Source organism: Rattus norvegicus, chromosome 5 (genome assembly GCF_036323735.1).
Source record: "Rattus norvegicus strain BN/NHsdMcwi chromosome 5, GRCr8, whole genome shotgun sequence".
NCBI lineage: Eukaryota > Metazoa > Chordata > Mammalia > Rodentia > Muridae > Rattus > Rattus norvegicus.
The window spans coordinates 147,246,561-147,272,255 of record NC_086023.1 but is presented as its reverse complement, the minus strand read 5'-3'; the positions used below and the strand labels follow the sequence as shown (position 1 = coordinate 147,272,255).

The window sequence follows — 25,695 nt, the reverse complement described above, 5'->3', positions numbered from 1 at the left end:
GCATTAGCATTTCAGTAGGGTGACAGTTGTACACTCTATTGGGGGTTAGTCATTTCTTTATATGTAGTAAAAAGTTTAAATGTAAACTAAATGTTAATTAAATGTAATTTTATATGTAGTTTAAAGTTTCTCCTTGATTAATTACCAAAACTCTAGGAAATCATAAAGCACTGGATCACAACCAGTCACCAACAAGCATTCTCACATCAACTTTTGCTGAGACGTTGAGATCCAGCACTCCCGTAAAGAAAACCACCCAGTCACAGTCATCTACTCAGTGTTGAAGCCAGCGGCAGTGCTGCTGTCAAACACTTAAGGTTTGGCTGTGTGAAACTTGAGTTTTGGCCAACGTGGTAACGTGTGCTGGGGGAGGCAGAGCCAGGAAGGCCAGGAGCTCAAGATTATTGGCTGCCTAGTGAGTTCAAGACCAACTTAGGCTTCAGGAGTTCTTAATTCAAGGTGGGGAGCCTCGAAGCAACAGGTGGGGTTTTAATCTGCACACAGGAGGCAAAGTCAGATCTCTGAGTTCAAGGTCTGCCTGGTCTACATAGTCCCTGGACAGTCAGAGCTGTATAGACCTTGCCATAAAGGGGGTGGAGGGAGGAACAAATTATGTGTACCTAGCAGTGGGAATGACAGTTAAATCAAGGTGCTCGAGGAGAGGGTGTGTCTTATTTCCCAGCTGGGGTTGAAGCAGAACTGCTTGAGACTAGGAGTTTAAAGGCCAGTTGGGCAACCTAACAGCCAACGTTCGTGTACTTGCATTTGGAGGCCAGAGGCAGTGAGCCTTTTAGAGGCAAAACTCAACTCTGTCCAGTGCTGGGGTTACAGTCTCACCCTGATGCAACCTGCCTTTTTTGTAACCTAGGTGTTGTTTACAGGGCTTGCCCAAGACCATCAGAAAACAGGTATTTTTATTATGATTCAAAACAGTAGCAAAAATTATAGTTATGAAGTAGCAATGGAAATAATTTTATGGTTGGAGGTCACGATATGAGAAACTATATTAAAGGATTGCAGCAATGAGAAGGTTTAGAACCACTATTTCAGAGTATCCTCTTTGTATGGAATTTTGTGAAGACCTGATGTAGATGCTACCTCTTTAGAGATTTCCAATATGTTTATTGGGAAGCAAGCAGGGCATTGGTTTCCAGATACCTTTAATCCAAACCTTTTTGAGATACAATTCCCTCTGTAAATGTAAATTTTTTAATGCTTTGAGCTTTGATCACTCTGGGTAAGTGCTCTGCCACTGAGTTTATTATACAATATTGCCTTTCGAATTTACATCTGAACAGACAACACTATTCTGAGTCCGTTTGACAGACCTATTACAGAAAAATGGACACCATTTAAGGACCCTAAAACAAAGTCCAATTAGCACAGTTTGCAACATGCTCTACCCCACAGCCTGAGTCAAGCCTCTGAGACTGCAGCATTTAGCCAACAGTAATTTCAACACTTCATGGCTAATGTTATAACAGAAGCCTAGCCAGACCTAAGAGAACTAGTATAAAATGTAGGCTCTTAAAGTGACCTTGAGCAGGGACTTAAAATGCTTTGTCTCTAGGTGTGGTGCTAATCCTAGCACTCAGGGAGCATAGCAGGCAGAACTTTGTGAGTTTCTAGGACAGCTTGATCTATATAGCGAGTTCCAAGTCAGGCAGCACTAGAAAGCAAGACCTTATCAAACATAGCAAACTCCAAACAAGTAAATAATTGAAATCACAATTGTGTTTGTTTTTGAATGATCTAAGCATCGAAAATCCTAATGAACAAAGACAAAATCTAACTTTCTAAAGCATTAGCCCATGTAGGAGCACGTGGTACTTTGCAGAAAGTGGGGCAGGGCTGAGTGGGAGTTTACCAATCCGCCTAAAGCCAAACCTCCTTGCTACAATCCCCTCCTGAGGATCCAAGCTGGTGATGTCAGAAGGCGGGGCATACTTGGTCTCAAAGCCTGTGATGGCGGAGAATGGTTAAGATGGGTTTTAGTTGGATCTGAGGTAGAAGCCAGCATAGTCAAAGACTAACAGCCAGGGCTACACGGAGAAACCCTGACTGGGCTGGGTGGAATGGAATGGGGCACTGGGGAGAAGATTAAGAAAAGGATGGGTGGTGTCAGGCTTCCAGGTTTGAATCCGCAATAAGCACACAGTATTGATGGATGGAGCCATAGATTATTTACCCTTTACCTGGGCATGGTGGCCCGTGCCATTAGTCCCAGTCTTGGAGAGACAAAGACAGGCAGAACTCTTGAATTCAAGGCCAATTTGATACACCTAGAGAATTCGGGGCCTGCCAAAGCCACACATGAGACATTGTCTCTAACAAACAATAGTACATACTTTTTTCTTTTAATTAGCCTTTTCCGTACTGCCCTATATTTCCCAGATCTCTGAGTATAATGTTCTTTCTCTGAGTAATTATGAGGACCAAGCTATTACATACGAGGGAAGAACACATTGTTTGGATTATTATAAACCTTCTACTGGAATGGAGAGGGGAGGGATACTAGGCACATAACAAATTAGTGGTTTGGGCGTGAGATAAATATCTCCTAATTCACAGTTTACCCTTCTTTCTCTCTTCCACTCGCAAGTCCTCAGAGATCCTAAAATAGTCATACATGTTCATAAGGGAGTGTATGAAAAAAAATCCAGACTGCCAAAGTTTAAGGGCCAATCATAGTTTCTGTACTAGGAAGGAGGCTGACACGAATCTCTAGACCGAATGACATAATTTCGGACCCTCAGGGTATTTGGCTCCTAAGCTTTTCGGTTGCATCTCGGGAGTTGTGACCTGCCGCAAGGCATGAAGGGACTCGTAGTTTTTCCCACTCCCGCCTCCAAAGCCGCCTTGGCCTCTTTTCCCAGCAAGCTCCGCGCCAGCGTTTGCTGTTGATTGGCTGCCGCAGGAGAGGGTGGTCCAGCTGGCAGCAGTTACCCAGGTTTCCGGTGCTCGGCCAGAGTCGGGGACGCGGTCGGACGTCCGCGGTGAAGTATGTCTTTGGGCTGTACACGGGACGAGCTCTTCAGAGGGTCCATGACCCAGGACGCGTTAGCCGCGGAGGAACAACTAATTCTGTGGACGGGGTGGGGAGAGTTGTGTGCTGCCGTGCTGCGCATGCGTACTTCGGGTCTAGAGGGCGCGTGGGGTGTGGGTGTCTTCTGTGTACGCGCGCGCGCGCGCGGGAATCCCACGTGGGACCTGGTGGGGCGGGGGGCCGGTCGGGACTGGAGCATCCCGCCACGTCAGTCTGCGGCTCTGAGCCAATCCCGCGCTCCCGCTGCCGAGAGGGAGCCGTGTGGTGCTGAGAAGTGGCATTCAGGAGAAGGGAGGCCTCTTCCTTCCTTCACTCTGTGCTGGTGCAGCTTCTCGGAAACCTTGCCCGGGACCGTGAAGTCTCAGGCGAAGGCCGACCAGTTTGTTTGAAGCTTAGAGCTTCAGATTTGGAGATTTCTCATCTAGGTTGTGAAGAATTTTGAAGTCTAGAAAATAGCAGCGGTGTCCGTAAAGGATCTACCCCTTTTCTGGCCTTGCAGATCACAATGAAGAACCAAGACAAAAAGAATGGGCCTGCCAAACACTCCAACCCGAAGAACAGCCCTGGGCAACGGGAAGCAGGACCGGAGGGAGCTCATGGACGGCCCAGACAGACAGCTCCTGGTGCGGAAGCTGAAGGTTCCACAAGCCAGGCTCCTGGGAAGACCGAGGGTGTGTGCCAGCTCTGCTTTTCCAGTGGGCAGAGGGAGGAGTTTCTGGTACTTGCATCTATCTGAGGCCAGTATTTACCCAGGAAGGAGGAACTATAGAATGAAACAATGCCCATTCTGTGATCCTCATGTTTCCTAGGGAGGTGATGAAGCTTTCCACTCTTAGCCCTGGAACGGAACCTTGGGGGCATGCTCTGACTGGTTTAAACCAAATGACAATCAAATGAGGCGCCCCATAAGCAAAGTCATATTCCCACTTGCCAGTGCCCGGTGATTAATTGTCCTTCATAAGACAGAGCGTCTGCTACACGTCAGTCGTCCCTCTTGTAGGGGTGCTTTACACAGTTGTCTTTGATGGTCATAACAAGTATGTTTGGGTGTTAGAAATAATTGTTTCGTCTTATAAAAACGTTTTATACGACTTAGGGTTTAAAAAAATTAAATTGAGGCCAGGCATAGTGGCCCTCACCTTTGTTCTCAGAACCCAGAAGTCAGAGGCAGGTAGATCTGAGTTTGAGGTCATCCTCATCCTCATAGTGAGTTCCCAGACAGCCAAGGCCCTGTAGAGAGAGCCTGTCTCAACTGAATAAATAAATGGAACGTTTAACCCACACAAGTGGTGTTTGTCTGGGCTTAAAGAAGAAGAAAACCCAAGGGAGCGGTGTAACCACCTAACGTTCACTGTCTTCATCTTGTAGGCGCTCGAGCTAAAGCATCTCAGTCTGGGGCCCTCTGTGATGTCTCTGAGGAGCTGAGCCGACAGTTGGAAGACATTCTGAGTACATACTGTGTGGACAACAATCAGGGAGGCCCAGGTGAGGAGGGAGCTCAGGGGGAGCCCACTGAGCCTGAAGACACAGAGAAGTCCCGAACCTATGCAGCCAGGAATGGGGAGCCTGAACCGGGCATTCCAGTCGTCAATGGCGAGAAAGAGACCTCTAAGGGGGAGCCTGGCACAGAAGAGATCCGAGCAAGTGACGAGGTTGGAGACCGAGACCTTCGAAGGCCACAGGAAAAGAAGAAAGCCAAGGGTCTAGGTGAGGGGGAGCTCCTGCTGACGGGAGGGAGTGAACACTTGCCATCTCATGGGCTAGCCTGCTCTGTCTGGACACAAGAGAATCTGCTTTTCAAGACAGTACATCCCCCCAGTTTAGTCAAAGATGGGGTCATCCCATTGAGCTGTTCAGATCACTCACTTGTGCAAGGCCTCCTGGCCTTGGGAGCCAAGTGGAGGCAGGAATCCAACTAGCTTTCTCACTGGGAATATGGAAAACCGGAGGGAGGCCTAAGTGCTCGACAACACCACTTTCAACCTGCTGTTTGACTTTGGGCATGTTTATTCTCCACTCCTAGAGAGGGTCTTAGTTTCCCTGTTTGTACAGCAATAGAATTGGGCTACACCAAGGTTGAAATATCAACATGGACCAGGTAAGCCACAGACCTCTTCAGAATCAAGAAAGGGCCTTCTTGATCTGAAAACCTGACTCCTACCTGGTTAGTCCCCCAGTCGCATCTGACCAGCTGAATAATTGGTAACCAAAATAATAGAAAGTAAGCAGAGGCCTCCATTGGTTGGATTTGCCATCTCCGTGTTACCTTTTGGGCCTCCCAGGGCTGACAGCTCAGAACCTGGTCTGTGCTGAGTACAGTGGAACCCAAGGGAGACAGCTGTAAGGCTTCCCGGCTGAGGTAAAGCAAGGCAGTGGCAACCTGGCACCATGGCGTACACCTTTAACCTCAGTACCTGAGAAGCAGGAGCAAGTGCATCTCCTGAGTACCAGACCAGCCAGCTGCATAATGAAACCTTATCACAAACAAAGGACAGGAGTGATGGGACAATGTGAAAATACGAACTTAGAACCTAATGCAAACCAAATATGGTAGTGTATGCCTCTAATGGGGAACTAGGAGGAACAGAAGCAGGAAGATGCTGAGTTCAAAGCCAGCTTGGGCTACATAGCAATACCCTCTCTTTGTGTGTGTGTGTGTGTGTGTGTGTGTGTGCGCGTGTGTGCGCGTGCGCGTGTGTGCGTGTGTGCGCGTGTGTGCGCGTGCGTGCGCGTGCGCTACTGTAACCATGTCATTGGCCCTCCGCCCTCATTTTGTTGTGTCTTAAAGACAGACTTCTTGCTTTTTTTCCCCCCTAAAGACACAGGGTCACATATGAAGGAGACAAGCTTTTTTTTTTTTTTTTTTTTTTTTTTTTTTTTGGTTCTTTTTTCGGAGCTGGGGACCGAACCCAGGGCCTTGCGCTTCCTAGGTAAGCGCTCTACCACTGAGCTAAATCCCCAACCCCCAAGCATTTTTTTTTAAAGCTTTATTTATTTATTCCATGTATGTGAGTACACTGTCACTGTCTTAGGACACACCAGAAGAGGGCATCAGATCTCTTTACAGATGGTTGTGAGCCACCATGTGGTTGCTGGGAATTGAACTCAGGACCTCTGGAAGAGCAGTCAGTGCTCTTAACCACTGAGTCATCTGTCCAGGCTGTAATACATCCTCTTTATAGTCTTATCAGACATCCAGATTGATGTCCCATCCTTGCAATTTTGATTCCTTATCTTTGCAATAAATATGTATGTGCACCTAACTTCTGGGATGTCAAGTCCTCTGGTATCTACTGAGGAGTATATAGCCAGATTATACAACAGTTACATTTTAGTCCAAAAAAATTGAATGCTTGAAATATAAGCAATGAAAAAATGCAGACTTTGCTGCAACAGGTGAGCCCAGGTTCCTTGCTAGGCAGTTTTGGCCTAATACATAGGACTCCTCACTCAGGCTCTGGTCCCATCTCCCCTCCATACCATAACAGGGCATCTCGTCCACCCTGAAGTCTCAGGCACCCACTCAGCAGGATGCCACAGCTACAGAGCAATGAGCATTCCTGGACAGCCCAGTGAGGCTACTGTTTTTTTGTTTTGTTTTGTTTTAAAGATGTATTTATTTATTATGTGTAAGTACACTGTAGCTGTCTTCAGACACACCAGAAGAGGGCATGATCTCATTACAGATGGTTGTGAGCCACCATGTGGTTGCTGGGAATTGAACTCAGGACCTCTGGAAGAGCAGTCGGTGCTCTTAACAGCTGAGCCATCTCTCCAGCCCAAGACATGCATGTTAAATGTAACTGTAGTTATGTCTGTTGACAGGAGTTTGGCTACTTCCTCCAGGGACATCAGACAGTAGCCCTAGGTTTATCAATAGACTTGCCTTTCTCCTGTTGATAATGTCTTCAGATAGGTTTTTGTCTCCCTGGCAGTGCTTCCCAAAGAGGTTGGTCTGTTGTGACGAGCATTTGTTAGTAGCATTGCGGACAGACACTACTCAGGTTGCGGTGGCACTGGGCACTGAAGCTGCGGGGTTGAGCTGACTGCAATTCTTCATGAAGCACTGCTGGTGTAACAGGAAAACTACCTTAGCCCTCGGAAGTGTAGGCTGGGGCCAAGACGGGGTGGGGGGACCCTGGGGAAGGGGGCGTGCCTTCACTCCCTGTGCTTTTCAGGGAAGGAGATCACTTTGCTGATGCAGACACTGAACACGCTGAGCACCCCAGAGGAGAAGCTGGCTGCACTGTGCAAGAAGTACGCCGAGCTGGTCAGTCCCTCCCCTCTCTCCTCTCTGACCCTCCCTGACTTTGGAAAGTCAGCAGGCTACTTGGGGTAGGTGGGGGTACAGGAACACACATTGGCTTAATTTCTGTTGACTTTTTAAAAGATTCTCCCACCCCTATCTGTTAAATGAGAATTTACTTTCCAGTCAGTAAGAGGAGAAACTTTATAAGTAAATTTCCCAATGATTTTCAGGTAATAGAATGCTGGCGTCGGTCCCAGACACTGTGTAGTCATGTCTTTATGTGTTTCTACATGCATCTCCCAAAATGGTCCGCCTCTCGATTTGTCATCTTTTTTTTTTTTTTTTTTAATTCATTTATTATATATAAGTACACTGTAGCTGTCTTCAGATACACCAGAAGAGGGCATCAGATCTCTTTACAGATGGTTGTGAGCCACCATGTGGTTGCTGGGAATTGAACTCATGACCTCTGGAAGAGCAGTCGGGTGCTCTTAACCGCTGAGCCATCTCTCCAGCCCTCGATTTGTCATCTTTGCGGGCACTTGTCCTTTTACTTCCTTAGCGTGAGTCCTAAGTGAAGGGAAAGGCAGTTCCAGGAGCTTGATCCAATTTAGGTTCGGTTTTGAGACAAGGTGATAACCTCCATGTTGGATCATGAGAAATACCAAGACATGGTGGTGCATACATCAATCCTGGAGGATCAGGGATTCAAGGCCAGCCTGCACTACGTGACCTTGTCTTGAAAGAGAAATGCTAAGTGTGGTCTTGCTACTTCTCTCATTGTAAAAGTCTGGAGTAGATTGGGGGTCAAGAGATACAGAGAGGGGGGCGTGTAGAGGTGATGGAGCCTAGAGGGCTGGTGAGGTCGCTCAGTGTTTGAAAACAGTGCCTGCTCCTCCCGAGGGCCTGGGCTTGATTCTAAGCACCCACATAGTGTCTCAAAACCATCTTTAACTATGTATAGTTCTAGGCAATCTGAAACTCTCTTCTAGACTCTGAGAGTTCCAGGCACACAAGTGTAGCATAGACATAGATGCAAGCAAGACACCAAGAGACTTTAAATAAAGTTAAAACAAATACAGAGTCTAGTATGGTGGCGCACACTTTCAGTGCCAGCACTCGGGAGGCACGGGCAGGTGGAGCTCTTGAGTTGAAAGCCAGCCCAGTCTACAGAGTGAGTTGACATAGTGAGTTCCAGAAAGAAAAACAGAAAAGATAAAGTCCATTTTAGAAGGCTTCAACTAGGAAAATACTGATGTTGCAAGGGAGGAGGAACTGAGCTCCTGGGGTAACATTTTGAATAGAGGAGGGAGCTAAGGCCTGATGCACAAGGAGGGGGCCTCCACCAGGGATGGAGACGATGATCCCTGTCTGTAAGTGACGAGGACAAGTACAGTCAGATGCTGAGTGGGAAGCTTGTGCTGGAAGTCCCCCTGGTGCCTTCGGGGTTTCCAGGGAAATGAGAGTGAGGACAATGTCTAGGGAGGGAAGATAGAAAAAGGAGCTGAACCGTTGTCTCGGAAAGGGGTGTAGATCATAGGAGAAGGTGGTGGCCTTTCTGGGCAGTAGGAGTCTTCCAGGCTTGGTATCTGATTTAAAGGAAGACTCTTCTGACCCCGAGGCTTCAGTGCTGGTGCAGCAGAGGAGGAAGGGGCTTGACTAGGGTAAAGGGATAAGCCAGGTTAGAAGGTAAAAAACCTAAGATAAAAATGTAAAATATCTGAAATTAATTACTTTCCTGTTGAAATTATAATATTTTAAGCTAGTGGTTGTAGCTTATTGGTATAGAGTGCTAGGCTAGTCTGGATAAATTATTCAATATCTTCCAGAATAAAGTCAGATTTCAGAGTTGGGGCGTGGTGGCACATGTACTTGTAATCTCCAGGCTGAGGCTGGAGAATCATAATGAATTTGAGAGCGGTCGTAATTTTCTTTAGTTTAAGGACATATGGGTCACGAAGCATTACCTTGTCTCAAAAAACCAAAGTTTTTAATTTTTTACCTTTCACTTTTTGGCGTGGCCACAAGAAGATTGTAATCATTTACACGGGTTGCCTTTCTGTTATCCAAGGCTGGATATAATCAGGGGAGCAGAGCTAAGCTAGAAAGGAGTAGGTCTATGGAAGGGGCTCAGGACTGTGTAGTCAAGAGAATTAGAAGGACTTTCTGTCAGTAATAGCCATTTGAGGCCAGCCTGATCTTCAGAGTAAGTTCCAGGGTAGCCAAGGCTTCAGGGAGAAACCCTGGCTCAAACAATAACAACAACAGTAATAATAACAATAACGGTGGTGGTGGTGGTGGTGGTGGTGGTGGTGGTGGTGGTGGTGAGATTGTCACAAATAAGAATAGTAGTTGTAGCCAGGCAGTGGTGACACGTGCCTTAATCCCAGCTCTTGGGGCAGATACACAGGATCCCCATGAGTTCAGGGATAGCGAGGGCAACACAAAGAAACCTTGTCTTCAACCCTGCCTCCTACCCCCCAAATAAAAGAGTAGCAGTTGTGGGGAAAAGCAGTGTGTTGAGAAGGAGGCTGGTGCTGACGAGCTCTGTGACTTGATTGCATGTAGATTAGTCGTTTGGTCGGATGTGGTACCCAACAGTCTGGACCATGGGCTCGTCCACTGGAATCAGCTGGGATAGAGGCTGGGATCTGATGGCTGACTTCATTGGTTCCTGTGATTATTCATAATTACTTCCCCCAAGAAACCTTTGGTCAGTCTGTACTGGTACCAGGAGGAGCATGTGGAGCTCCGATGCTTTTGGTGTGTGTGCCTGCTTATGTGAGCTGTGGTGACTGCTGTGGGAGGAGTGAGTGGTGACTAGCTTAGCAGTCTCCAGAGCCATGTAATTGTGCCCTGCTGACACTCCCACCTCCTCACTTCCTCTCAGCTGGAAGAGCACCGCAATGCCCAGAAGCAGACGAAGCTGCTGCAGAGGAAGCAGAGCCAGCTCGTGCAGGAGAAGGACCATCTGCGTGGTGAGCACAGCAAGGCTGTCCTGGCCCGAAGTAAGCTTGAGAGCCTGTGCCGGGAGCTGCAACGGCACAACCGATCCCTAAAGGTAGGCCAGGTAGTATTCACTGGACCTTGTGGGCTTTCTCCTTAGAGCAACTGCCACTATGTTGTACAGTGAGTTCTAGGCCAGCTTGGATTACATAGGAAGATTCATGTAAAAAAAGAAGCAGCTGGGGCTGGACAGACGGCTCAATGGTTAAGAGCACTGACTGCTCTTCCAGAGGTCCTGAGTTCAAATCCCAGCAACTACATGGTGGCTCACAACCATCTGTAATGGGATCCGGTGCCCTCTTCTGGTGTGTTTGAAGAGAGCTACAGTGTGCTTATATATAATAAATGAATAAATCTTTAAAAAAAAAATGAAGAAGAAGAAGAAGAAGCAGCAGCAGCAGCAGCAACAGCAGCTTAGGTACGGTATAGCTCAGTCCAGTTCCACCAGAGAACTGTGACTACCTGTGGTAGCAGTCTCCTACTGCCCACGTGTACTTACCCTCTGTACAGTGAGCTTTTAAGAAAACACAGGTTTGTCCTGACTCCCACTTTAGAATCTCTAGTCCATGAATTGGGAGACCTAATGGCTGTTTAGATCTGCGACGAGGAAGACAGCAACAGAATGTGGCAGGAATGTATGGCATAGCAGAACTGCTCAAGAGAACACTTGCGGGGTTGGGGATTTAGCTTAGTGGTAGAGCGCTTGCCTAGCAAGCGCAAGGCCCTGGGTTCGGTCCCCAGCTCCGAAAAAAAGAAGAAGAAAAAAAAAAAAAAAAGAGAACACTTGCAGCAACCTAAAGCCATTTTCCAGACCTCGTCTCTTGAGGTTTCACTGCCGGTGGCATCACCGTAGGTTCAGAGTGCTCTACAGAATCAACCCTTGTGGAACCTCAGGCTGCAACCTGGGGAGATGGACCGAGACAGTGCTTACCATTACCAGCATTAGAACTAGAGTCTGGGTCCCTGTCGCCCGTGTACACGGCTGGGCTGGGTAGTGTGACTTGGTAAAGTGTGGAGGACTAAGATGGCTGAGTGGTTAACAATAGTACTTAGAAGTTTTCCAGAGGACCCATCTTCTGTTCCTGTACCCCCATTTGGCTGTCCACAAACCATCTTGAGATCTGACACACGCATCTGATTTCTAGGGACCCACATACATGTGACATACATTCACAAAGATACATAAATATACAGAAATAAAGAAAAATTTAAACAAGGAGTGGTGGACAGGTAGTCCAGTGGTTAGAGCATAGCTGCTTTTCCCGAGGAACCACTTCACTTCCCACCATACATGGCAGCTCACGGCTGTCTAGCTCCAGTCGCAGATCACTACTCCCTTCAAAAAGTAAAAAATACATACGGTAAAGAAAGAATGATAATGGCAGTTGACCTTTAGCCTCTATGTGCCCATGTGCGCAGTAGTCTTAACAAGCTTGCTCAGCTGGAGAGAAGGTCTCACCGCTCTTCCAGAGGTCCTGAGTTCAATTCCCAGCAACCACATGGTGGCTCTTCTAGTGTGCTTGAAGACGGGGTACTCACATACATAAAATAAACATACATACATAAAATGAATACATCTTTAAAAAACCTCTGCATACATTATACAGTGCATAGGCATACATAAAGCCAAAATACTCAAATAAAACTTTAAAAAATTTAAAAACCAAAAATATTCTTGTTATGTAGGAATATATGTGTCTGTGTCCTTGGCCAATAGTGTGGTGTGGAATTTTGTTATAGACTAAATTCAGAAATGAAATAGCTGAGTCAGTGTGCACAGCACTTAGCATTGGTAGAATTTTCTAGGTTGCCTTCTATTAGAATGTTTGGTTGCCTAATTGTTCACCGTTCTGCCAGTCCTGAATATTTACGTTTTATTATCTTGTTCTCTGTGGGAAACAGGACAGACTAGAAGGACATTAAAACAGGAACACAAAAGTGAAACAAGCAGGGAACGAGAGTTCAGGGGGTCCCAGAAGTTCCAGAATGGCACTTCCTGTGAAGGCCGAGCACTTGGGTTGTCACTTGATGGCCCGTGGTTTACAGAGGGGCACATCAGAAGACCCAGCTGTGTGGCATCCCTCAGCCTAGGGAGCTCCCCAGGGGCCAGGACGCTGTTGGCAAAGACGGACTGTGTAAGTAGTTAGGGAGCTGGGAGCTATGGGCGATGGTTCCAGGGCTGGCTTCTCTCTGCAGGAAGAAGGTGTGCAGCGAGCCCGTGAGGAGGAGGAGAAGCGCAAAGAGGTGACTTCACACTTCCAGGTGACGCTGAATGACATTCAGCTGCAGATGGAGCAGCATAATGAGCGGAACGCCAAGCTGCGACTAGAGAACGTGGAGCTGGCCGAGAGGCTCAAGAAGTTGATTGAGCAGTACGAGCTTCGTGAGGAGGTGAGGGAAGGTGGTCGTGGCCAGCAGACTGTGAGGCTGTAGTGTGTGCCGGGGACTGGGGCAGCAGCTGCAGGCTTTTTCTTGCTCTTCAAAAGATGGTGTCTGAACCAGCATGTAGAATATTTAGTTCTAGAGTCGAGGTATGTCCTTGTCCTAGCTCGACATCTGACCTGTTGAGTTAGCAGGAGGCTTCCCAAGGCCATGGGGATGAGAATGAGACTGGACGAAGTGCCTTGTTTCCTAGAGTTGGGGCTTTCTTGAAAGGGAGCTCCTGACAAGCATTAATAGCATTAATACCTTTCTACAGCATATCGACAAAGTCTTCAAACATAAGGACCTGCAGCAGCAGCTAGTGGACGCCAAACTCCAGCAGGCCCAGGAGATGCTGAAGGAGGCAGAGGAGCGGCACCAGCGGGAGAAGGAGTTTGTGAGGCTCAGGCCTGGGGGCTGCCGTGGGGGCTAGAAGGAAGAGGGCTGGGTTCTGACTTAGCTCAGTCTAGTTCTTCAGGATGGGAGAGGTTTTGCCTGCCCAGTCCGGTACTCGCCTGTCCAGACAGAAGTCTGAGAACAAGTAGCCTCAGTGGGTTCAGGGCTTGTGGTTGAGGAAGGCCAAGCATGCCGCAGGGGCTTCTGACAGGTTCTGGGGTCCTGTCTTGGAAATAGCTCTTGAAAGAGGCGGTGGAGTCCCAGAGGATGTGCGAGCTGATGAAGCAGCAGGAGACTCACTTAAAGCAGCAGGTGAGACAGGGGCCTGACCTACAGTTTCCAAGACCTTTCACAAGGGCCCATCTTCAGGGGAGGGAAGACACACGACTCTCGTCTTAGACTGGCTTTGCGCCAGTTGGCATGTTGGTGACAGCCAAGTCTTATGTGTGTTTCGTTTTGTTTTCCCCAAGACAGCGTTTCTCTGTGTAGCTCTGGCTGTCCTGAAACTTGCTTTGTAGACCAGGTTGGCCTTGAACTCAAAGATTTGCCTGCCTCTGCCTCCTAAGTAATGGGATTAAAAGTGTGTGCCACCGGGGCTGGGGATTTAGCTCAGTGGTAGAGCGCTTACCTAGGAGGCGCAAGGCCCTGGGTTCGGTCCCCAGCTCCGAAAAAAAGAACCAAAAAAAAAAAAAAAAAAAGTGTGTGCCACCATGCTAGGCATTTTTATTGTTGTTTTGTTTGAAAAGGTCTCTGACTTTAGCTCTGGCTATAACTAACCCAGAATGCACCTTGTACACCAGGCTCAGGTTGACCTTGAACTTGTGACAGTCCTCTGACTCCCAGATGCATGAGGCCTTAGCTACCATGTCTAGCTTGATTTCTGTTTATTTTTCTTTTTCTTTACTATTATGCATTTGAGTATTTTGCATGGATGTATATCTGTGCCCCATTTGTGTTCCTGCTACCTTCAGAGGTCAGAAGAGTTACAGACATTTGTGGCCTCCATGTAAGAGAATTGAACCCAAGTCCACAGCCAGTGATCTTAGCTGCTGGCCATCCCTTCAGCCCCATCAATGTATGTTTAGTTCTGTTTTGTTTTCTTTTTGTATGAGACCAGTGTCTCCACATGCTGAAGTCTTACCAAGGCTCACTTTGCAGGAATCTTCTGTGGGACACATCCCTGCTGTGCACAGCTTTGCTTGTGTGGTATTAGGAAATGGTGTCTCGGTGGAGTGGGTTATGTCCGACTGAGGGTGCTGTCTCATCTTTGCTTCTGTGCCTCTCACCCAGCTCGCCCTGTATACAGAGAAGTTTGAGGAATTCCAGAACACACTTTCCAAAAGCAGTGAAGTGTTCACCACGTTCAAACAGGAGATGGAAAAGGTAAACCATGGGGTTCCCTCAGCCCGGCAAAGAGGAGGCTCTGGCCACTTCTTTAGAGCTGAGCTGCCCTTGACAGCCTCTTCATGTATCAGGAAGAGGTGGTTAGAAAGGGGCTCCCTCTCCTCCCACAGGGGACAGTGTCTGTTTTTCTGTTATTATTTGGTTTGATTTCTTTATTTATGCTGGAATTAAAATAGAGAATATGCATTTTGCTACTAGGCTTCAATGGTGGGGTTTTTTCCCTGGAACTCTTGGTGTAGACCAGACTGGTCTTGAACTCTTAAATATCCACCCTGCCTCTACATCGAGTGCTGGGATAAAGTGGGGCTGGTGTGTATGGGGTATGCAGACGCCACAGAATGCATATGGAGGCCCGAGGACAATTACAGGAGCGGACTCTGCCGGTTTGGGGCATGGGGCTCATTAGGCTGGGCAGGCATCAAGTGCCTTCTTTATTTCCTAAGCAGTCTTGTCGACCCTCAGTGCTCAGATTAACTCGAGGCTCCCAGTTGGCACAGAGGTAAAGCCAGTCCAACCCTGACCTTTCTGTTCATATGTGCTGTAACAGATGACAAAGAAGATCAAGAAGCTGGAGAAAGAGACCACCGTCTACCGGTCCCGGTGGGAAAGCAGCAACAAGGCTCTGCTGGAGATGGCTGAGGAGGTGAGTGGACAGCTGTGGGTCTGGCTGTGGCCTTTTCCTCTTTCTTTCTCTCAGTCACTGACACCGAATACACGAAGTGTGGCTGCATCTCCAGGAGCATTTATCCAGTGCACCTTTTTTAAATCCCTGCATATTTTTTGAGACCTGAGATTGGTCAGGAGTCCTGTTTAACAGCTGACAGTTTCAAGATGGACATAGTATGTCAAGGTCGTCTGGTAAATAAGTAGAAGCCCACATCGTCTAACACCAAAGTCAGACCCTAAACTAGGGCTGTCTACTAAATGGGCCGGCTTTTGGGTGTAAGCTGCCCAAAGGAACTGAATGTCACTGAGTGCTTGGTTTCTCTCCCTAGAAAACCCTCCGGGACAAAGAGCTGGAAGGCCTGCAGGTGAAAACCCAACGGCTGGAGAAGCTGTGCCGAGCACTGCAGACAGAGCGCAATGACCTGAACAAGAGGGTACAGGACCTGACTGCTGGGGGCCAGGGCTCCCTCACTGACACTGGCTCTGAGCGGAGACCGGAGGCTGCCACTGCCTCCAAGGAACAAGGGGTTGAGAGTCCTGGGGCTCAACCTTCCAGCTCTCCAAAGGCCACAGACACTCCTGGCTGCCCTGGAGCACCGAGCACAGAAACAGCAGGCCAAACAGGGCCCGGAGAGCCCACCTCTGCTACGGCCTAGAGGTCATGGTGCTTGGGCATGCTGGGAAGGGAGCAGCAGCCCAGTCAGGCCTGGTCCGTGCAAGGCTTCCACACTGAGCAGCCCAGTGCTAAGGCCAGGGTGTTCTGACCTGGAGGGCATAGGACACTTGACAATTTTGAATTTTGTGGGTTAGTCTTACATGGCTGGGGCAGGTGTGCAAAACCTCGTGCAGTCACATAGTTAACACCTGTAGGTGTACTGTGGGCTTTCACTAAGGGTGGGTATGTGGGTGAAGTTGGTGACTCTATAAAGAGTCTTAGATGTCATCTCTAACTGTCATCACAGTAAGCTGGCAGGTCAGATGACTCCAACATTTTCCTACCCAGCTCGAGGCTTAGACCCCTCTTGGCCCTTTTCAGAGCTCGTGACAAGTGAAGACACCCAGGCCTGGACTCTTCTATTTTGTAAACAGAATTTGGGCAGTTTGGGCTCTTGTCACTCCCTGGAGGTTTCACTGCTTCTCTCAACCTGGGAATGGTGTCCCTGGCAGAGCCTTTGTGGGAACAGAAGTGGAGGGTGTGCCCGAGTGGGAAGGAATGCCCTTGGGCCCACTTCCCCCTGGTGATGCCGGGTCCAGGCCAGTGCTGCTTCTCAGCTCTCAGTAGCCTTAGCTTTCACAGGTGCCTCTAGCCTGCACAAGGATTGACAGATGCTACCCAAAGGATTCTTTTGGGGGGGTTTTTGTTTGTTTTGCTTAAGAGTTTGTATTAAAAGTCTTCGAAGGAAGGAATAGGGATACTGTAGCAGTGGTCCCCAGGTGCCTGGCCTCCAGTGCCCCACTTGGAACCACCCTGTCAGGGTCCTTTGCCATGTCGGTGCCAAGGTATCCTGCCTGGGAAGGTGAGATATTCAAGCGAAGGGAGGAGGCTTCTAATGGCTTTGCCACAAGCTTGCCTATGGGCTTCAGCTTAGGAGGCGACCACTAGTTTCCCATCACTGCCTCCACAGGTCCACATGCCACTTGGCCTATGGCCATTGTTTTGTCCCTCCCCCCTTACCTCCAACTCAGAGGAGCAGTTTTTGAAAACTGCTCTTGTGCCATTTCCTGGCAGCCTCTTGGCCAAAAAAACGAGACCTTGGGATGTCACTTCTTCCTGTCTAAACCCTAAGGTAGGGCGAGAACAGACATCCCAGGAACCAAAATGGCCACAGGGTGTTGGGTTTGCCTTCCCTCCCCATTCCTCTCACAATGTTACTGTGTTCTCTGCGCAGCTCTGAAGTTCTTGTTGCACACTGTCAGGGTATTAGCAGTTTCACAGCAGCTTTCTGGGGTAACAGTATCTCGGAAACGATGCTCTCTTTCCATAAGCTAAGTAGGCCATACACCAAGATTGGATGAAGTTTTGCTTCTTACTGTATTCAACTCTTGCATTGTCCTGCAAGTTTCCTCATCTTTCATAACTATCTTCTAAGCCCCCACATGCTCACATTGAAAACTGAGCTGGGATGGTATATCCCTGTAATCCCAGAACTCAGCAGGGCTCGGAAGCAGGACCCCTCATCAGAAAACCAAGACGTTAAAGGCCAGTAGGAGACATCATGTGCTAATGATCATGTATTTAAGTCCAGAAATGACAAAGCAATGGCCCTTTCCCACGCCACGGGCTCTACCGGTTCAAATATTTGCTACCCTGGGATATTTATTGAGGCTGCTTTGCCATCTCTAGCTGGGATCTGTTGTCCTGTGGAATTTCTCCCAAGGTCTTCTCTCTTGGGAATCATAGTATTCTTCCCGTTCCAGTAAGGCCTCACAGCCCGCATCCAGGCCAAGATCTGACCCCTTAACCCATGGGGCTCCTTAGGCTGCAGAGACGTAAGATAAGGCGTCTTTCTGCCTCTGTGGTCCGTGTACATTGGCTGCCTCACTTCAGCTACCTCTTACAGCGCGTGCAGGGTTACAGTTGGGTGTCAGTGAGGCAGGCTGGGAGGCCACAGTGTCAATAGAACCTTGGCTGTTGGCTCCATCCACTTGTAGGCACCCAGGGCAATACATAGATGGCAACCTCTTCCTTTCCCTCCACTGACCAAATCTGAAGTCACTACAGCTGCTCTGCTTTCCAAAGTCAGCCCAGGAGCCTGGGCCACTGCAGGGAGGTTGCCTGTGGGAGAGGGCCAGGCCCTTCCTCACTTGGGCAAGCCCCTTGCTCATGACCTCATTTTAGGACCAAGAGCTGTGTTGGTTTCTTAGATTGTTAGCTTTTTCTCTAGAGGACCACAGTGGGTACGCCTTAGAGCCGAGGGCCCTTGGCTCTACAATGTTTAGGTCCTTGTCCGGGTGAGAGCTTCATGTTCGCATGTCAGCTGCACTCTTGTTGTTTTCCGTGAGGCTTTTGGACCATGGGCAGAGCTTAGGCACTTTCTGTAAGACTTGTTTCTGTAAAGATGGTTGTTCAATGCTTCCTAGTCCCAGTCATGTCAGTCCTACTGAGGGCTGCCCTAGGGAGGGGCTGCAGCCGCTCCCACCTTAGTGGCATGGGTGGGTCACCAGGCATCCCGCTGCCCTTCTTAAGCAGCCTGGGGCAGGAGGGCTGCCTCTGTCCCCATAACTGCTTTCCTTTGCCTCCCACCCTTGTTTGAAGTTGTGCTGACAGCTTTTTTTCCCCCTCTCTCCCCTTCCCAGTCTACTTTTGGTATTCACAACAGCCAGGGACTTGATATTGATGTATTTTACACCACATTAAATAGTCTATTGCCTTACTTGTATCTCAGCTAATCAAATTATTTGATGTTTCTGGATCTGCAAAGTGGCCTGGTATTGTCCTGCATCCTACCTGCCACAAGTTCAGGACCCTGACAGATTCTTTAGAAGTTTCGATAAGGTGTACACAGCTATAATCCCAGCACAGAAAGGCTAAAGCATGGTTGCTGTGAGTTCAAGACTGGGGCAACATCAGCTAGATTTATGAACAGGAACCCTGACTCAAGAGGGTGGGGTTGAGGGCCTCCATCCCTTAATCCCAGCACTGAAGGAAAAGGCAGAAGGCTCTTTAGTCTGAGGTCAGCCTGGTCTACATGGTAGAGAGAATGTGCTCCTTCAAGTTGCCCTTTTGCTCTCCCTAAGTACATCTTGACACCGCCACACAGGTTCATAATACATGCAATTTTTAAAGAAAGTAACTACTGAGAGGAAAGCTACTTTTAAAGCAGAAGAGGTCCTGAAAGGGACAGACGGCATTCACGGCCTCATTTAATAAGCAGTTGAGCTTGGCATGGCAGAACAAGCCTTTAATCCCAAAGGCAGAAGCAGGTTAACGAAACCTTTAGAAAAAGGAAAAAAAGATTGCTTACAAGTTCTGCAAGGTGCTCAGGAGGGTAAGGGAAGAGATCAGGTCTGTGTTCCATTTAGGTATTAGGAGTTTTGAACAGACCTAGAGGGCAGGAAGGACCCATCGAAGGAAGGTGATCAAAGAGCTGGTTAAGGAGTAAGCTACTGGGTCTGTGCAGTTGGTCCTCCTTAGGGAATGCACGAGGACTTGGGGTTCCTTACTTCAGCTGGCTTCCTCTAGGAGAAACCAGGTAGCCTCATCCAGCACCAGTTCTCTCTGGGTTGGTTAGGCAGAAAAGCGGTAAAAGCTCAACGATAAAGCCTTATGGAAGCTGTGGTAGACTAATAAACTGTGTACAACGGACACCACATTGGTTCCAAGTCCTCCAGTAGGGCGAGAGAGGATTCCTTCAGGAGCTTCCAAGCAAAGTAGTGCTACAAAACCTGGTTCCTTGGGGGAAGCGGCTGAAGGTGGGAACCCCAGAGGTGCTTCTGGATCCTTTGCCCCTGTGTTGGAGGAAGCTGGCACCACTCCGACAGCTCTTCCCCTCCCCCTGGTTCCCAGCTATTCAGAAGTCTTGAATTAATATTGCTTCCTAGAGCCATTTGCATGTTAAAAGCGCCTAGAAAAGATTCCAGCGTTGGGGTCTGCAGAAGCAACACCTCTGGGTCCCCACAGCCAGGGTCCAAGAAAGGGAAGATGGATGCTTTGTTGCCTAGGTCCGTTTAATTTGAGCCTACTGGGCAGCCTGGCCTGCGGCATCAGATGCTGCTCTGGAGATCTGAACCAGGATCTTCTGCCAGATCTTTAAATAGCTGCCTCGTTGATCGGACCTCCCTCCTGGCCAGCAGCACTACAAGCAACAGTTCTGGGTCAGCCTCCTCAGGCGCTCACACGTCCCACCTCCCGCCAGGTCTCCAGGTCTCCTGTTTGCTCTGGTCCTCCCTATGTAGGTGGTGGGAAGAAGTCAAGTCAATTCAAAAGCACTTACAGGCTAGGAGTGTCTGGATGTTATGGGACAGTGACATTGTCCTGGAATGACGACTGGTTATTTTCAGTGAAATCGGGATAACAATTATGTCTCAGGATTATAAGGATTAGATGTACATAAAGGGCTTAACAGGGCGCTTGGATACTGATTGTCTTTGTTTCTTCTGGCGCCTGCTCCTTATCTTATACATTTCTATGTCGCCTATGCCCACACATTGATCTACTCCCATCATTCCCCGCCTACAAACAAAGCCACCACCATCTTGTAAGGGATTCCCTCCAAGCGTGACAAGAGAAGAAAGTAATTTTAAATCCATATCCCGCAACTAACAGAGTTCCCTTAGTTCATGTGGGAGGTAGGTAAGAGGAACTGTTAAATCAATATGAGGACGCTCCTCCCACTGAGCTCCTGGTGAATCCAAAGAGGGCTACTTTCTCTTTAAATGCAAATCACCTTCAGCCCGCTTAGCTCCCACCAGCTCTGGTTCCACAGAGGAAACAGGGTGGAAGGAGATTGCAAAGAAGCACTGTTCTACACTCCAGACCCCAGACCTCCAGGTCAGTAGAACCCCAAGGGGTGTGGGAAGGGGGGTAGGGGGGAGTAACGCACCTGATGCTCGTTCTTGAAGCCGGAATAGAGAACGGAGTGATTCCTTAGACACATCTTCCAGGCTAATCACAGTCACTCTGGTTGCCACTTCCATCAGGTCACTTACTGGGTCACCCTGCTGCTACACAGAGAGACAGTTCCCTGTCTCCCACCACCACCCCACCCCCAGCCCCACTGATGCCACCCAGCTGTTCCTATTCCACCATCACCGTCACTATCTCGGAAGTAAAGTGATCGAGCTGGTTGATAACAGTCTGGGCTGAGAGCACCCCTGCAGAGGACCCCAGCAGACCAGATGACACGGTGATGGGGCTGCATGGGAATCAGGCTAAGCCAATCCAGTCACAGTTAGAGACATTGTTGGAGGTCTAGCCCCAAAGACTTTGTGACTGGAAAAAGAAGAGACTAGAAGCTGTCCCAGGAACTTGTGGGCATCCTTAGCATGTGTAGATGAAGTGAAGCACAAGAGAAAGGCCAGTAGGGAAATGATGAGCTGGCCATTCCTGGTTGATGCGGTTGACGGGTTGACAGTAGGGTGTTCACAGGTGCCCCTACTTTACCTCCTGCAGTGTTAGTGTCTGCCATACACAGACTGTTGACCCTCCTGATCCTGAGCTGGCTCCCCTAGTCACCTCCTGAGCATCTTCTACAGCCCCAGGCTCTGGGCTGCAGGGACAGGAAAACAGCACGATGACCCTGGTCCAGCCCAGCCCCCTCAGGCAGGCAGACGAGGCTTTCAGGAAGAAGGGGCTTTGCTGGCCTTGGCCACAGGACAGCAGCAGGCTGGCATGGGACAGACAAGAGTACAGAGCTCCCGACTGCTGGACAAGGACAAATGTGAAATCCCTTCTCAGATCAAAGGGAGTGCTCAATGAAGGGATGATTTTGCCCCTCATTATCTTCCTTCCCAGACCTGAGGTCCGACAACACCCAATGGAAGACAAAAAGAAGAAACGGAGTCCTAAGCCCTGTCTGACCCAACCAGCCCAGGCCCCAGGCACACTGCGCAGAGTCCCTGTGCCCACCAGCCATAGTGGCTCCTTGGCCCTGGGACTCCCTCATTTGCTGTCACCCAAGCAGCGAGCCAAGTTCAAGAGGTGAGTAAGGAGGGGGTGCTTGGCAAGCATGGAGACTTGCTATGGGCTAAGCACTGTGGAAAGGGGGGGGGTGGCCTTCAGACATCACCGCTGAGCAGCAAATGATGCCTTCCCCATGCACTGGTGATGTAGACTCAGTGCGTGTCAAGTACACGGAGAGAAAAGCCGGGGACTCCCTGGAACCTCGCAGAGTGAGGCTGTATCTCTGAGGAGAGGAAGTGAGTGTGAGCGTGAGAGGAGGCTGCTGGACACTGAAGAGGGGAGGTTATTCAAGACTGAAAAGGTTGCGAGCCACAAAAGCAAAGACACTGGCGAGAACAGCTGTAGGAGTGTAGGGATTATTCCCTACCTCAGGAACGATTTCCTCCTCTTTTATGCATATGAGTACCCTGCCGCTGTCTTCAGGCGTCAGATCCCATTACAGATGGCTGTGAGCCACCATGTGGTTGCTGGGATTTGAACTCAGGACCTCTGGAAGAGCAGTCAGTGCTCTTAACCACTGAACCATCTCTCCAGCTCCCAATTTTTTCCTTTTAATTTCATTTTATTTTAGTAATGCTGGGGCATTGAACTCAAGATACCCCCACACGCTAAGCAAGTGCTCTCCCACTGAACTTTCTCCCTAGCCCGTTTAAGTTCTCTCCTCAGTTCTTTTTAAACAATTGGAGTCTGGCTGGAAGTGGCAGTGTAGGGCCACAATCCCAGCCCTTGAGTGGTAGAGGATCAGGAATTCAAAGATCATTGGCTATGTAGAGAGTTTGAAGTTAGCCTGGGTTATAAGAGACCTTGCCTCAAAAAAAAAAAAAAAAAAAAAAAAAAGGTCAATGTTAAGAATTTTGGTGTTCGGGTTGGTTTTTTAGCTCAGTGGTAGAGCACTTGCCTAGCAAGTGCAAGGCCCTGGGTTCGGTCCCCAGCTCTGGAAAAAAAAAAAGAAAAGAAAAAAAAAAGAATTTTGGAATTCAAGTATGGAGGCAAATGCCTTTAATCCTAGGGTTGGGTGGCAGAGGCTGGTCGATCTCTATTAGGACAGCGCTTAGACTACACAGTGAGTTCTGAGCCACTCAAGGCTGAATAGTTAGACCTCATCTCAAGACAACAAAACAAAAAATAATTTGGATCCTACCCTGTGTCCACTTTTGTTTCCATAAATACAATGTGTTCTTTTCCCTATTGTTCTAAACAAAACAGTGTCCTCTGTGGGACTCCATACCATCTGCCTGGCCAGCGGTCCTGGCAGGGCTGTAGTAGGTTTCATCCTAAGTTCAGGGCTGTTTGAGAATAGTAGGAAATGCGATCAAAGAGGAAGGAAGGCCCAACTGGCTGGCGTGTTCAGGGTTACTCTGGGGAAACAAGAGTGTGTTACCCTGCTGTAGCCAGAGCCACGCCTGCAAGGAGATGGAAAATTCAGAACAGTTTCTGGAACAGAACAAGAAAAGCAGGAAGGGGCTGGAGAGATGGCTCAGTGGTTAAGAGCATTGACTGCTCTTCCAGGGGTCCTGAGTTCAAATCCCAGCAACCACATGGTGGCTCACAACCATCTGTAATGGGGATCTGATGTCCTCTTCTGGTGTGTCTGAAGACAGCTACAGTGTACTTATATATAATAAATGAATAAGTCTTTTTAAAAAAAAAAAAAAGCAGGAAGATTTTTGGTGGGAGGTGCTTCATTGGCAGTAAAGGAAGAGACTCCCTAAAGGCCAAGGACAAGTGACCTATCCAGAGTCCTAGGGGCTTCCTGGGCTCCCGGCCAGTCTCCTTGCAGGTAGGCCTCTGGCTACAGCATCTGTGGAAACAGATTTCTTTCTGCCCTCTTCCTTTCTTCCCTCATTAGCTCCTTCCCTTAACCTATCCCGCTGCTCAGGGCAGGACCTGAGCAAACATCTGTTTGTGTTGATGAGTGGGTGGGACAGATGCGGTAGTGCAGAGAGACGTGGCACACCCATGACCATGGTCATGTCTACCTCACTCAGAGTAGGCAAGGAGAAATGCCGCCCCGTGCTGGCTGGAGGTGGAGGCGGCTCTGCGGGCACACCCTTGCAACACTCCTTCCTGACTGAAGTGACAGACGTCTATGAGATGGAGGGAGGGCTACTGAACTTGCTCAATGATTTCCATTCAGGCCGCCTGCAGGCCTTTGGTAAGTCCAGGAACAGGGTAGTTCTGTGGGTGCTGCTGGGGGTCTTGGTGTGGGGGCAGGCTAGGGCTAGGGTCGCAGGCTGGTTCCTAAACTCAAGAGTTGTCCAGGGAAAGAATGTTCCTTCGAGCAGCTGGAGCACGTTCGGGAGATGCAGGAGAAGTTGGCCAGACTGCACTTCAGCCTAGATGTGTGTGGGGAAGAAGAGGATGAGGAAGAGGAAGAGGATGGGGTCACAGAAGGCTTGCCTGAGGAGCAGAAGAAGACAATGGCTGACCGCAACCTGGACCAGCTGCTTAGCAATGTGGGTCATAGAGCTGTCTGGTTTGGATCCTGGGGACACCAAGGGTGGAGAGGGCACAGGCTCCCAAGTCTCCCAGTGAAAAGTTGGGGGTACGTGAACTCAAGAGCTGTGAGTTCCTCGAGCTCCACTAGTAGGACTTCCCCAGAGCAGCCAGGTTTGTTCTGGGTCCCCTGACATAAACCTCCTTTTCCCTCTGTTGACAGCTGGAAGATCTTAGCAATTCCATGTATCCTTTTCAAGAGGCTTAATGAGGTTGGTGTGCCTCTCAGGTGAGGGAGACATGAGGGGCGGGTAATCAGTTTCTTCTTTCCTGCCTCTAGGTATAGTCACACATGACAAATATTCCCATCTCCTGCTGTCCTGCCGACTCAGAATTAGCCACAAACTGCTCCCACTTAAGAGGAATGTGGAATTTCCCAAATTCTAAGGGAAAAATATATCAGGTGTGGTTAATCCCATCCCAGCACTCAGAAGGCAGAGGCAGGCAAATAGAGCTTTTTGAATTCGAGGTCATCCAGATCTACATAGTGACTTCTAGGACAACCAAGATTAAAGAAACAAACAAACCGGGGCAGGAGAGGAGAGGAAAATACATGTAGGGAGTATGGTTTAAACACTGATATCGTTTTTGTCTCAAGGTGTAAGCCCTGACACGATGAAAATCTTTGAAACCGACACCAATACCTAGGATACATAGCAAAGCTTGTCTGGTGTTCTCCTGCCCTTTCAGCCTTTTCTGGGGTGGGGAGGGAGAATTTGGGAGTTCGAGACAGGGTTTCTCTGTGTAGCCCTAGCTGTCCTGAGAAGAGCAGGTTGGCCTAAGAATTCACAGAGATGGGGCTGGGGATTTGGCTCAGTGGTAGAGCGCTTGCCTAGGAAGCGCAAGGGTTCGGTCCCCAGCCCCGGGGGGGCGGGGGGGGGGAGAAAGAAAGAAAAAGAAAAAAAAAGAAAAAAAAAAAGAATTCACAGAGATCCAGAAATCCACCCTGCCTCTGCCTCCCAAGTGCTGGGATTTAAGGCATATGCCACCTCAGCTCTTAATCCTTAAATTGTGCCCTGGTGTGGTGGCTCTGAACACACAAACACACACACGCGCGCGCGCGCGCACACACACACAGAGTCTGTACAGGGTGGAAAGGCATGTGGATACACAGATCCAAAGCGTCACAGTCCTTGACTAGCACAGACAGAAGCTGCACTTGGCAGAGAATGCTGAGCCTGAGGAGCAGCCAGCCGCATAGGTGCTGCCTGGACTCTTCTGCTTCTCTCTTCTCTTCAAACTGTGACTTTTTACGGATTCGGGAGCTCCCTAGGTGCTATGAGGTCGGGGGCACTGGTTGGAATTAAACAAACGGAAAAGCTACTCCTCGGTGTTCTCCTTGCTCTCAATGTGCCAGACGCTGGGATGGGGAGGGGCGGCTCGAACGGG

The 25,695-nt window shown here is 49.0% G+C and overlaps 2 protein-coding genes and 1 long non-coding RNA gene across 5 annotated transcripts; 2 read left to right on the top strand and 1 right to left on the bottom strand.

Annotated features, from left to right (window-relative positions):
* The first annotated feature begins 2,845 nt into the window (after positions 1–2,845).
* Positions 2,846–18,562, top strand: Txlna (taxilin alpha). Of its 2 annotated transcripts, none has more exons than XM_006238972.5 (11): positions 2,846–3,001; positions 3,546–3,717; positions 4,415–4,753; positions 7,225–7,316; positions 10,186–10,356; positions 12,498–12,692; positions 13,000–13,119; positions 13,356–13,430; positions 14,409–14,501; positions 15,070–15,165; positions 15,518–18,562. In XM_006238972.5, the coding sequence occupies exons 2-11, from the start codon at positions 3,552–3,554 to the stop codon at positions 15,842–15,844; spliced, it is 1,674 nt and encodes a 557-aa protein (XP_006239034.1). In that variant the 5' UTR covers positions 2,846–3,001; positions 3,546–3,551; the 3' UTR covers positions 15,845–18,562. The 2 variants fall into 2 exon arrangements, with proteins under 2 accessions (XP_006239034.1, NP_001121105.1); NM_001127633.1 differs by having other exon boundaries at positions 2,983–3,095; positions 15,518–16,608.
* Positions 18,563–19,069: 507 nt separating this feature from the next.
* On the bottom strand, positions 19,070–20,867 carry LOC108351039 (uncharacterized). The gene is made up of 2 exons (XR_001838077.3): positions 20,732–20,867; positions 19,070–20,076 (listed from the first exon to the last, which is right to left on the bottom strand). It is a non-coding gene; the product is annotated as an uncharacterized LOC108351039 (long non-coding RNA).
* Positions 20,627–25,629, top strand: Ccdc28b (coiled coil domain containing 28B). Of its 2 annotated transcripts, NM_001134689.1 has the most exons (6): positions 20,627–20,679; positions 21,643–21,828; positions 23,799–23,965; positions 24,073–24,266; positions 24,470–24,492; positions 25,453–25,629. In NM_001134689.1, the coding sequence occupies exons 2-6, from the start codon at positions 21,665–21,667 to the stop codon at positions 25,505–25,507; spliced, it is 603 nt and encodes a 200-aa protein (NP_001128161.1). In that variant the 5' UTR covers positions 20,627–20,679; positions 21,643–21,664; the 3' UTR covers positions 25,508–25,629. The 2 variants fall into 2 exon arrangements, with proteins under 2 accessions (NP_001128161.1, XP_063144471.1); XM_063288401.1 differs by lacking the exon at positions 20,627–20,679 and having other exon boundaries at positions 21,422–21,828.
* The last annotated feature ends 66 nt before the right edge of the window (positions 25,630–25,695 follow it).

What these genes read in the sequence shown, in the direction of transcription:
- Txlna (XM_006238972.5), top strand. Translation starts at nt 3,552, where the DNA reads ATGAAGAACCAAGACAAAAAGAATGGGCCTGCCAAACACTCCAACCCG. An exon ending in GCAAGAAGTACGCCGAGCTG is followed by an intron (nt 7,317 to 10,185) that starts GTCAGTCCCTCC and finishes ACTTCCTCTCAG; the next exon opens with CTGGAAGAGCACCGCAATGC. An exon ending in GGCACAACCGATCCCTAAAG is followed by an intron (nt 10,357 to 12,497) that starts GTAGGCCAGGTA and finishes TTCTCTCTGCAG; the next exon opens with GAAGAAGGTGTGCAGCGAGC.
- Ccdc28b (XM_063288401.1), top strand. Translation starts at nt 21,422, where the DNA reads ATGACCCTGGTCCAGCCCAGCCCCCTCAGGCAGGCAGACGAGGCTTTC. An exon ending in AGGCCGCCTGCAGGCCTTTG is followed by an intron (nt 23,966 to 24,072) that starts GTAAGTCCAGGA and finishes AGAGTTGTCCAG; the next exon opens with GGAAAGAATGTTCCTTCGAG. An exon ending in TGGACCAGCTGCTTAGCAAT is followed by an intron (nt 24,267 to 24,469) that starts GTGGGTCATAGA and finishes CTCTGTTGACAG; the next exon opens with CTGGAAGATCTTAGCAATTC.